A 12180-nucleotide genomic window follows, 5' to 3' on the forward strand; every position below is an offset into this window, starting at 1 on the left:
GATATAGTCTTCCATGTACGTGTCTTTAAAACTGTTTAACACGTCTTTTCCTTGAAAATATATTATAAATAAAAGTACACATGTTTCAGGTAATAAAAAAGATACATATAGCAACATGCTGCACAAAACAAGAACTTCTACCTATCAAATCCGCAATAAAATCCAAGAAGGCTTGGTCCACCATGGTACCACCCCAGGCTCCTCCTGTAGCTTTGTAAAGTTCTTTCAGTCCTCCGCCGAAACATACTTCATGAACTGTGATATCGATGGTACCACCTAAAAATACAAGGACTGGAACGATCATGGTGAACAGGTTAAGCGCTCATGCTGGTACCTTGGGTTTTAGGTTTTTCTCGGCAAACCCTCAAACACTTAAACATACATTTATTATAAGAAAGACTTTTTTTAGACCATGAGACGTGTTTGTGAAATAACAAGAATTACTTAGACACTATTTATTTTCAGGGATTCCAACATCTTGGATTTAAAAACTCACATACGTTCTTAACTATTTGGTGAGCTGTTGTTTTAAAAGGAATTTTTGGCACGATTATTTTGAAGATTTATCAAATATCGTTCTTCTACTTTGACATGACAGTATAACTCTGCTGTTTTAGTGAAAATTATACCATACAAATAGTTTGATGAACATATGACATCTAAATCATTTCGTAATTGGTTATTTCAAAGTTAAGGTAACTTGTAATCGGTGAAATTTGTATAATATTAGGTGGAATACCTACTGTTATTGACTGCTTTTCGTGTTTCCTTTGAAGATTTTTTCTCCAAAACTCAATGTATATTATCAATTGCATACTGACTACTCATGTATTTTTACCTAGTATATCCCCAAAGTACAAATACAAGTCCATGTTTAATGTATTTCGATACGTGTTTATTAATGCATACATTTTGTTATTGTCTGACATGATTCTTTGCTCTAAATTATAATAATCAGTTTCATAAGTAATTTAATTGTGTTCTTGGATACCAGCACCCAATTGTCTGAGCTGTTCGCGGCTCTTGAGATATGTTACAAAAAGTTACATATAGACACAAATCAAAACAAAAATATCGTATAAGAACAAACATTAGCAACACACGAATATAAGATTCGACATAGACCGGTCAAGCAATATCATTTAGGGTTCAGCTGGTCAAAGGAGCCCCGATCCGAAGAAATATGCGATTAAATATCATTTTACATATGGGGAAAATATGAAATGCCTAGACATGAATAATAATTTGGTCCCGTTTAGTTATGCAATATATACCTCCTACATCAAGAACCAAATATTTTTTCCCAGACTGGAAGGACGATATACTGCAATCTGAATGTGTTTGAACTTTCAAGTGTCTGCAAAATATCGACGCTGCCTCGGGCTCAAATGCTAAAGTTAGCTGCTCCGGTGACATTTCCGCCTTAAAGAATCAACCAAATGTATATACAAATACGTAAAAATTTATTTTGCAATTTCCTGAATCATATCACTTAACACAATTGAAATAGTTAATACGTGTTATAGACTGCAACACAAGATATTTGTGATAAATCTATTTTGTTCATGACAATAATACCTCTTGAGCAGCAAGTCGCATGAAATGTTTGGCTTGGTCATTCCATATCGCAGGTACTGTTAAAACCCAGTGGATTTCATCCGGATCAAGTTCAGTAACGCGCTGTTGACATGTATCTAGCAGACAGTCCATCATGAATCTGAATAACGTACTTGAAATTCATTTTATCGGTATACACAAAATCATCGATATGTATTGTAAGATGTGTAAAAACATGTTACTAAAACAATAAATGTTGGTTGTGCAATAATACAAGCCATCTACAGAAGCTAGACATTAAACATACAAATGTGCTATTAGAAATTTATTCACATTTAGACTCACATTATATATAGCATACTTGTTGGCGTTTAGTCGAATCAACAGTTGTTTTAATTTCCAGAATGTATATACACGCGCTTGTGATAAATTTAAATCATTATATATTACTACTTTTAATTAAACGGAATGCTTATTTTATTCATATTCATCCAACAATATTCAATGAAACTTATTCTGAAGTTGAAATGTCTTGATGCAAATAGAATGTTTACTTTCTTGGTCGCTTGGAACGAAGTGTACTGTATCGATTTAATCTAGAGGATTTGTATATATAAACATTATAACAAAAACTTTTCAAAATTAATAATTATGTCCTATGATTATGTGGTTTATTTTTATTTTCGGTCCAAAAGGTGCCCTTTTTAAATGAATTATGTGTTATTTGTTTTTAATTAAATAGCCAGATACTTTAAACACATAAATTATTAAAGCTTGCTTAACCGAATTTGAAGGGTCAATGCAAAACACCGGGTGTAAACACGGCTGAAAGGCATGTCTAATCACATATAGTATACGAATTAATCCCCAAACAGAAACCAACACAAACTACAGGATATTAATATGAATATAAATTCACGAAATGTTTAGAAGCAAATGAAGAACATGTAAGTTTTATTATAACATGATAGTTTTACATCCTTTGTGTGTGCATACATGTTCTATTTGAAGTGTTATACACTATTTACTATTTATCGTTTCAATAGATCGATAGGTGTAGACATTGTATAGCTTGATTACATTGGATTTATGTGAAGGAAATAAATCTTCAATCTCTGTAGTTTTGAACATTTGTTAATTGCGTCGAAAAGGAATCGTATTATGTCTTATCGGTGAATATATAGTTCATTCAAAGGTAAATGCTGCTCACATTCGAGTATATGAAATACATGACTGAATCTATCAATGGAATCGATGACAGAGCACTTGTTATTTCCAAGGAATATCAACCCATGAACAATTGAGCGTTAAATGTACTTTTTCGCCGTAAATTAAAACGTTTTTTCTGCAGACAAGTGGTTAAGTATATTAATGAAATAGAAAAACACAAACAGTTGCCCAATGATTCTTGTCTGCGTTGGCATAAAATAAATATAGTGTTAAATATAGTATCTCAATATATACCAATTCGTGTTAAAGTAACATTACTACTCAAAATCAACGAAAATTTCGAACAATGTTTCGTAAAATAAACTTAACTAATTAAAATTCAATGTTCCTTATGGCAATTGCCGAAATTTCAATGCCAGATGTGGTCTGATTAAAAAGATGTCTGTAGATACAAAATGCTCGTTTTTATTATTGTTTTGCATATTTAATTCCATTTAAATTTCCCGCAACGATATCTATTCATATGACACATGGACACTAACATGGTACCATTTTAGTGTTATTGTGTCGTATGAATATATATATTCGCGGGAAATTAACATGGAATTAATTGTGTCACGAATAAAAAAAACGAGTATTTTGTATCTACAAAAATCTATGTAATTATACCAGATCTAGCGTTGAAATTGTGGCTATTGCTATAAGGAATACTGAGTGTTTAAGTGTTAACTTTATTTTACGAAATACTTGACGAAAGTTTCGTTGATTTTGAGCGTTATAGATGCTTTAAACGTGATCTAACAAGGTAAAGTTGTGTGATTAATTAATACATAATAAGTATTTAACATTGGTAAAAAACGCAGCGATTTACACAATATCGGTATGCACTACAAAATCCGTATTGCCTTTTCTATGTGTTTTCTATTGTAATAGTTTTTCTATCAAGTTCACGTGAATGCATGGAGCTGTGTACATTACTATACTAAAATATGCTTGCAAGTTTATTTCATTTAAATTAAGTAATTCAATGTAAGCTTTGTTCCTCTCAAGTTATTTTTTTTTAAATATAAGCTTCGTTCAGCGGGCCCGGAATTTATCTGGTCTTTTTGGTTTGCCTGTCAAACTCTGGATCAATATCAAGTTATTCGAGGAATTGATTGTTTTGGAAAGAGTTTAAACTATACGTCACAGTTAATTTTGCTTAATGTGTACCTTCATGACGTGCAGCGTAGACGCTCTCAGTTCTGTTCAAAGGTTCATTATATATTAAATGTGAAAATAGGTAGGAAAAACAATGTTATATGCACATAGAAAAGGATCATCATTTATTAGCCTGCTCCTAAACAGGTTGATACATTTTTTCGTAAAATCTAAGAAAACTTTCCATATCGATTAAACGCATTTAATATATATCTAAGATGCGTTAAGGAGAAAATATGTGGCAACAGACTGTGGCATTTAACTTGCATTAAGTGAACAGTATGCATTAACATATGTGGCAGTGGCTGCGAAAATGGGTATTATGGTTCAGAAATCACATTTTCAGGTTAATACATGTTTTATTTCCGCTATCTTTTAGACACAAAATGCAAAAAAATAGGTTGCTATCATTGTTAGTTTTCAATATATCTAGTGCAAAATGACTCATTTTCCGCAAATATGCTTCCACAAATTTACATAAGACAAACACAGAAAATGAACAATATGCAGCAATAGATGTTATTTTATTCCATACTTGCATTTTGTTACTTAAGTCTACACATACACACATTAAATGTGTGGCATGTGATAACCATTTTATAAATATGGTTTCCATGGATACATAATTTGAAAAAAAAACGTTTTGTTCAATAAAACAAAGATTTTTTTGTCATTATTTAATTTACTATACCAAACAAAAGCTGTGCTTGTGAAATATATTATATTGAATACTTACATAGTCAATTGTGGTTCATTGATTTGTTCATGACATATTTTTGTTACGTTTGAAATTCAATACCAGTTTTACGATGCTGCTATGGATTTGTAAACAAAGAGTTATGACCTTTACATGTCAGAATTTCACTTCTGGGTTAGTTATTACGCTAACTTTTTAACAAATAAAGAAAAAACAAAAACGTAAAAACTGCTGTAAAATCCAAACGCACCGTTCTTTTGATGTATCCTTCCATTTATCAACCGTGTATTGAACGTATTATTAAGATAAAGACATTTATTCCGCTTAAAGACTTCTCAGTTGTGTACCGCGCCATTTAGCAAAACAGACAAAATGTATTGAGGGCCTTTGCCGATATCCCTGTCAAAGTTGATAAATAAAATCAACTTTCTGTTGAAAACTATTGCGTGTGCATGTGCTGTCTTATAATTACTTATTTAAAGAAGTAAGAACGGTGTTTCCATTGGAATCGCAGCATTAAAAAATGTGTTATCGAACCAAATTTAATTTACATTTTAAAATAACGTTTTTCTCAACAACGTCATTTGGGCGATGTATAAAACCCGGAAATTTTCGGAAAAACCCGGAAATCTTTCAGGTAAATCCCGAAAAGGTAAACACTGTTATAAATGCATTAGTATTCGTCCGATATTAATTATAATGGCATCGTTGTAAAGAAGCACCTCTAAAGTTTCTAACAATGTAAGAATATTGTATGGCAGGGCTCAAAGTAAGCCTGTAAATCGCGATCAAATTCGGTCTATTTTAAGGGTTTTTGTACGCACAGACATGCCGAAAGGAAAACTCTGAAAAGGTAAAAATGGTTATAAATGCTTATTATTCGTCCGATATTAATTATAACTGTACCGTTGTAAAAAAGCAACTCCAAAGTTTCTAACAATGTGAAAATTTTGTATGGCATGGTCAGAGTCATCCTGTAACTCGCTTTCAGTCGGCCTATTTTAAGGGTTTTGTACACACAAAAATGCCTAAAGGAAAACCCGGAAAAGGTACAAGTGGTTATTAAAACATTTTTATTAATTCGATATTATTTATAATGGTACCTTTGTAAAGAGGATCCTCTAACGTTCAAACGATGTACAAATATTGTTTTTCGGTATCAGATTCTGGCTTTGAATCGCGGCAAAAATTGACCGATCAATACCGTTGTTTTTTTTAAACAAAACAATGTCTTGAGGAACACCCGGAAAAGATAAAAAGGGGTTATACAAGCATCATTTTTCCAACCGACCGTACATTATTTGTTCCATTGTAATGGTTTTCCTCCACCATTTGTAAATATGTACAAATATATTTTGACAATTGCATAAAATTATTGCTAATTGCGACCGAAGTTGGTGTATATTTTTTATCTTCTTTCTAATGGCAAGCTGTGTTTTAATTATTATTCATTCGTTGTAAAGTGGATCCTCATTTCTAAACTATGTAAGAATATCAAAGTTGACACAATCATTAATAAATTCAAATGCCTACCTAAATATGTTTTCCGTAAAGTCCGGAAAAGAAAAAAGTGATTATAAAAGCTATACTATTATTTCAATATTAATTATAATGGTATCCTAGTAGAGAGGCCCTTTAACATTTGTAAAACAAGTAACATAAATGTATTGCAATCTCTAATAAGCACTCTTGTTAGCGTCCAAAGTTGGTAAAAGTTCTATGATTTCTAATGCCTAATTATGTTTTGCGTAAAATTCGGAAAAGATAAAAGTGATAAATACCCAAAATCGATGCAAACGTCACATATATTTACTGGAACTTTAATATCACATTGTGAGCCTTATTTTGGAACAATAGGACTTAAATTGGACAACACATGACTAAAAGCGGAGTGCGTAAACAATCCAAGCATTTAGCATAAAACATGTATGTACTTTTATTTACTTTCATAGAACATTTCATCAGTATTCCATTATTGGTTTATGAAAATGATTCCAAAACAAATTGTTGAAATGTTCGCTATTTATGCAATGTATTCAATGGAAATGAATAAACTATTCTGAGAAACAAGTTTAAATTTAAAAACAACAACACTATATTTCCGACTTATAATAAGCAATTTTTTTAAATGTATCTTCCGAGGCGGTCATTTTCCTTGGAAGTCGGTATATTTGGATCACGCGATTCTCTCCATTGGTGTAAGCATGCATTTACTGATTGGTTGATTTATTTAACCAAACTATTTTGCACTTAAAAATGTTACTTTAAGAAAATATGTTGGCGATCGGTGTATGCAATTACTCACACGAATTGACGTTGCATCTTATTTTAAGTAAATGTTCAACACTATTATCCTAGCAGATTAATAGACTTATAAATCATCCGTTTTAATATGATCTTTTTAAAATTGTTTTATGCTTTCATCCGTGACATTATATAATATCTGATATAATCATATAATTAAAAGGTTTATACTTTTGAGAAAAAGAAAATGTTTAAATAAAAACGGATTTTTTATGTTAACATAAGTAATTCACTATGAGAATCAAAATTGACCGGGTAATGAATTTTGGATGGAAGGTTTGATATAAGAATATCCGGCATTCAACATCGTAAAATGCATACATTTTACAAATAGTATAGGCTTACAGAGAATAAGACGCAAATCCTTTATCCGTTTTCCATATACTATAATGCGATATCAGATGTTCAAGAGTATCTTCGATAACCTTAATTGTGTTGTTTATATCTGATAATACGTTTCGTTTTCTCGCAGTACAAACACGCTTAACGTCAATTACTTTAATATATTTCGTAGAATGTCTGCATTGTATATACTCTATATTTTATCATACCTAGGAACGAAGTTTAATATTCTTACGGTCCTGAAACATGTAAATTAAATAAGGACATCGTTTACCGCTGGTGTTGCATGGTTCAGTTCACAGACTTAGATTTAAGCCTCAGCTACTCGTTGTGCTACGTTCAATTGTGTCGATCAATACGTTCAACGCGCTTTGTGTATTTTGGTAAGGATACTGATTAAGAAACAGAAAGCATAAGTAATTCCATATTTTCCATTTAGCATATTCAATTAAACAAATAATCGTTACAAAACAAGGAAGCCGTGATATATCCTTCAATATACGGCGTTACTTGATTTAAGACTTAAGTTTTTTGGAGTGTCCGTAGATATTGGAAATATAAAGCTATATTGTAACAAACATCGAGCTATAGAGGAATGACTTGTTCTCAAAGTTTTATAAATAATTATGTACTACTTTGCTTGTTTTTACTACTTGATTTAAAATAACGTTTCCAAGGCTAAATTGCAAAACGAACGAATGATTCTAAACATTACCCTTAAAGAATTGTACCACTTACCAATTAATCGCTTTTGCATCGCATGCCAATTCGATATGACAGCATGTTCTTACCTGATAGAAAGGGCAAATACTTTCAAAGCAGGGAGCCTTTTACCAGTCTCGTCTTCTAGCATTGTGTCCTTGTGTATCGGCTTGAAACAAAAGCATAAACATAGTAGAACTAATTGTTTGACCTTAGTGCTTTCTAGTATTATAATGGTTATAGATTTGTATTGTAAACGATGTATCAAAAGTTAAACAATTTGAAATTATCATTTGAAACATAATAAGATGATATACGTTAGTCTATCGCGATGTCATGTATTATGTCAAGTGACCGATTGCCAAAACGTCAAACACGAGACAAATCACAAAAAACAGCATGAACAAAACGAAACAAATGCAACACACTTGCAATAACAGAATTGGAAATGTCACTTCAATGATGCACGTTTTAGGGGCCTCAAATATATTGACAACCATTAACTCATACACCATTCAAAATTGGGTGCTTACGTAATCTTTGCTAATCGCCTTAAGCCAAACAACGATGCTTTGATGGGTTAAGTTGTAAACATAAAGATAGACAAATAGTTGTCATAAATGCTCTGTTTTACATCACATTTATTAGGAGTGCCCAACAAAATCTTATCGATTGTTATTCGGACTTACTTTACAAATTGACATTGTATGAATAATGCCATTTTATTTCAAAGTCAAACATATACGCAATCAGAGAAAACATGTGTAAACTATTAAAGATAGTTGCAAATCGACTAAATCTTACTGAAAATAAGATGTTTCATTTACCTTGTTATAGAGGATCATCTTGAATCTTTGAAAGAAGTACCAATTTTTGTGGTTCCCAGTTTCACTGAGTTCGCTATATCGAGTCTCGGCTTCAAATCCAAATGTGTCAATGTATTGACCGTCCGGTTTGATTAACACACTCGTCGGTGCTAATTTATCCAAAGTACATATGCGCGTATAAAATAAAATAGACCATTAATTGTGATAAGCATTAATTAGAATATGTATTAAACTCGCCGAAAGATTGCGTTTGGTATTATTAATTAAGTATTGTATGGACATTAAATAATCGTAACACAAAGCGTAATCTATGCGCCAGTAAATTTATTTTCTTTTTGGTCTTTGTCTAAGTAACAAGTTTCATGAAAGAATAAGTGGTCGAATTAAGATAACATCAGCAACATAGTAACGTAATATATTCTTAAGTAAGTGTATTGATTATTGTCACAAAACAACTATAAACTGTGTAAAGATATACTATATATGTTTATATCTCACATAGTACCGTTTTGCATTAATAAATTTATTGAATGCATATATTAGACAGTTAAAAGTTATTAACATATAAACCCATACCGACTATATATGCAATAACCAAGCTGTCCGTTTCTAATAAATACTTGGAAATGAAACAGCACTACCTATTTTTGTTTTCGTTTTTATTCACCATAGCTAGCGGCGTACACTCAATAAATACTGTAAGAATAACTACTCCCTATACTTAATATACAGACAATACCAGTAATCGATAACTTCCGGATTATCGCCCCTGAATAATCGCATGCGCTGCCATTAAGGTACTGAATAAAGATACAGTCACCTATGTGTTTATACAGGTACCTGAACAATAAAAGAAATTGACGCGCTACAATTTAATACATTTGAATATTTCAATAGTTTCTCTTATCGATTTGATCATCACATAATAGTTCGTAATTTTACATAAATATTTGTATCAGTTATTTGGTGATTTATAGAAACAAGATTCATCTGCATTTTTTGAAGAGTCATACAACTCAGCACAAATTATGCTTTGATTGTCATTTCACATGTAATTTGAAGGTGACGCACGGTTTGATATCTTAATAACGGCATCTACACATGTGAAGAATGTGGTGTCACAGACATACCAATTAACACATTTAATCCACCCTTGGGACATCGTCTGCCACTGAGGCAATGCTTCCGCGCCTCGATCGCAGTTATTTTTTCAAGGCCATCTTGTTTAACCCTTTACCCCTTAGATACGTATGCTCACCCATTTGTAGTCTCTCAGAAAGTTAAATTTAATTGAAGGCCTTGCTTACTAGATCCAAGTAATTGAGGATTCATCTCCAAACAATAGATACTGATGAGCAGCAAACAGCATAAAACCTGAACAGACTGTGCGTTTCTCGCAGGCTGTTCTGGTTTTATGCTGTTTGCACATAGCCATTTTCACTTTGCTTCTAAGTGGGAAGGGGTTAAATTGACAATCCATAATAAATGAAGAAAACCATCACTTATTTTGTTCGACTTTTAAGTGTTTATTTTAAATCAAAACTTTAAAGTGAAGATTTAATAATACAAAAAAATGTTTCTGTAATGAATGGAATGTTATTTGAACTATTTAAGTTTACTTAAGGCTCCATATGTGTCATGTTGAAAAAATTTATCGTAAATTTATATTTTATTAAGAAGATAAAATAAAGCAATAAATCAGTAAAGTAAATTATTAGAACAACACAAAAACCGTGTTTTTGCTTTACAGTTTGATTTAAACTATAAAATTACAAAATTCAAAAACATCATTTCCAGTTAGATATTTATATTTTAGCTTGAAAGCGATTTTTATAAAAAGATATTTAATTTATAATTACACATAAGTTTAAGTCTAAACAAGATACTTTATACTAAAAAAATGTTTGCCTCTAACTGAAATGTTACTGAGTTTTGCCTGTAAATATTTCCAGAAAATTTTTAGTTGAAATCACAAACTTTATTTCAGCTATAGATTTTTGCATTACTTTTAAAAATGAGACTTAAATAAGAAATATTAATCACGAAATAATCCATGTTAAGACAAACAAAGATATGTTTTATTTAATAAAAAGTCTGGTTCGGTCTTGAAACTTATACATTTTCTTCATTATTATCTCCGGGATTAGAAGTTTTATACAGAAATTTTTAACAAATTCAGATATCTGATTATCAATAAAATTGTGTACCTCGGCAATAAATCTGTCAAAGTTTCGCTAAAAAATATATACGGAACTATTTACGCTAAAAAATCACAATGCTTAATCATACTTTAGTTTACATGCTGATATAACCTTTAAAATTATAGTCGAATCATTCCATATCAAAAAAAATAATTGTGTTTAAAGCAAAGGCATAACTGAAAGAAGTACTTAAAACTCCCAGCTATTTCGGCCTTAAACATTACATGTTGTCACATTATATTGTTGTATAAATACTTATGTTAGAAATCTAGCGTGCATTATTTTTAGTTACATTTTATTTGTTAACGATGTTAAATAAAATTCATTAATATATCCAATCTGTGTTGATTGTAAGATCGTTAAACGCTGTAGTCTGACAGACTATTCAGTACCGTAATGGCAGCGGGTAACGTGAATTTATCGATTCTTGGATTGTCTAATGCAAGTAGTTCATGGCCCGTATTCACCAAATAATTCTTAGACTTAAGTCTAAGAATAAAGAAAATTCTTGAAATAAGAATATTCAAGAATTTCTTTAATTTTGAGTCAAACTCTACAGTAAACATCTCTATTTATATTATTCTTCATATAGAACATGTTGTTAATGACATAATCACCAGTGGAGGCCTGTATATATTCAAACACTGAACACATTTTTCTTGGTTCCAAGTCTATTCTTTATTCTTAAGTCTAAGAATCGGTTGGTGAATACGGCCCCTGAGATAGGCTAATAAATGCAAGGATTTGTAAACAGCTTATTACCAAGGCTTTGTAAACATTTCAGAACCCGCTGAAAAAGACAGCACTACAGACAACCAACCACAGAACCCGCTGAAAAAAAAAAGACATACATACATGTATGTTTACTGATAACTAACCTTTTTGCGATACCAGGTTGTTTCCTGTCCTAACCGGACATTTAGCGTGCGTTGGATCGGTCTCGAATTCATGGACGAACGAATATGCCCATCCGGAATAGGTTGTTCCAAAGTCAATGGCTGCCGTCAGTAGAAAACCTCTCTGTGCAAGAAAGATTTCAGACATAGAAACAAATATACAATTTATGCTAGCTGAAACTTACACTAAGCTCACAATAGTACAAAACAAAAATCTATCGTTAAATACCTCACAAAGAAGCCATATTTGATGGTGTATTACATGTTTTGTTTAGTTTGATGGT

General features: G+C 31.5%; 1 protein-coding gene across 17 annotated transcripts in view; it reads right to left on the reverse strand.

Moving 5' to 3' along the window:
- The window catches only part of LOC127847810 (heat shock 70 kDa protein 12A-like), a 45979-nt gene that overhangs the window by 5134 nt on the left and 28665 nt on the right, over positions 1-12180 (reverse strand). For 15 of the 17 annotated variants that reach the window (XM_052379989.1, XM_052379986.1, XM_052379975.1 and 12 more), the window contains 7 exons: positions 11879-12020; positions 8800-8948; positions 8062-8141; positions 1579-1717; positions 1275-1422; positions 142-276; positions 1-50 (listed from right to left, as the gene is read on the reverse strand). The exon at positions 1-50 is cut by the window's left edge and continues 159 nt beyond it. In XM_052379989.1, the coding sequence (XP_052235949.1) occupies positions 1-50; positions 142-276; positions 1275-1422; positions 1579-1717; positions 8062-8141; positions 8800-8948; positions 11879-12020 (843 nt within the window). The remainder of the gene's footprint in view (positions 51-141; positions 277-1274; positions 1423-1578; positions 1718-8061; positions 8142-8799; positions 8949-11878; positions 12021-12180) is intronic. The other 2 variants (XM_052379972.1, XM_052379987.1) reach the window with 2 other exon arrangements.

This window comes from Dreissena polymorpha, chromosome 10 (genome assembly GCF_020536995.1).
Source record: "Dreissena polymorpha isolate Duluth1 chromosome 10, UMN_Dpol_1.0, whole genome shotgun sequence".
Classification (NCBI taxonomy): domain Eukaryota; kingdom Metazoa; phylum Mollusca; class Bivalvia; order Myida; family Dreissenidae; genus Dreissena; species Dreissena polymorpha.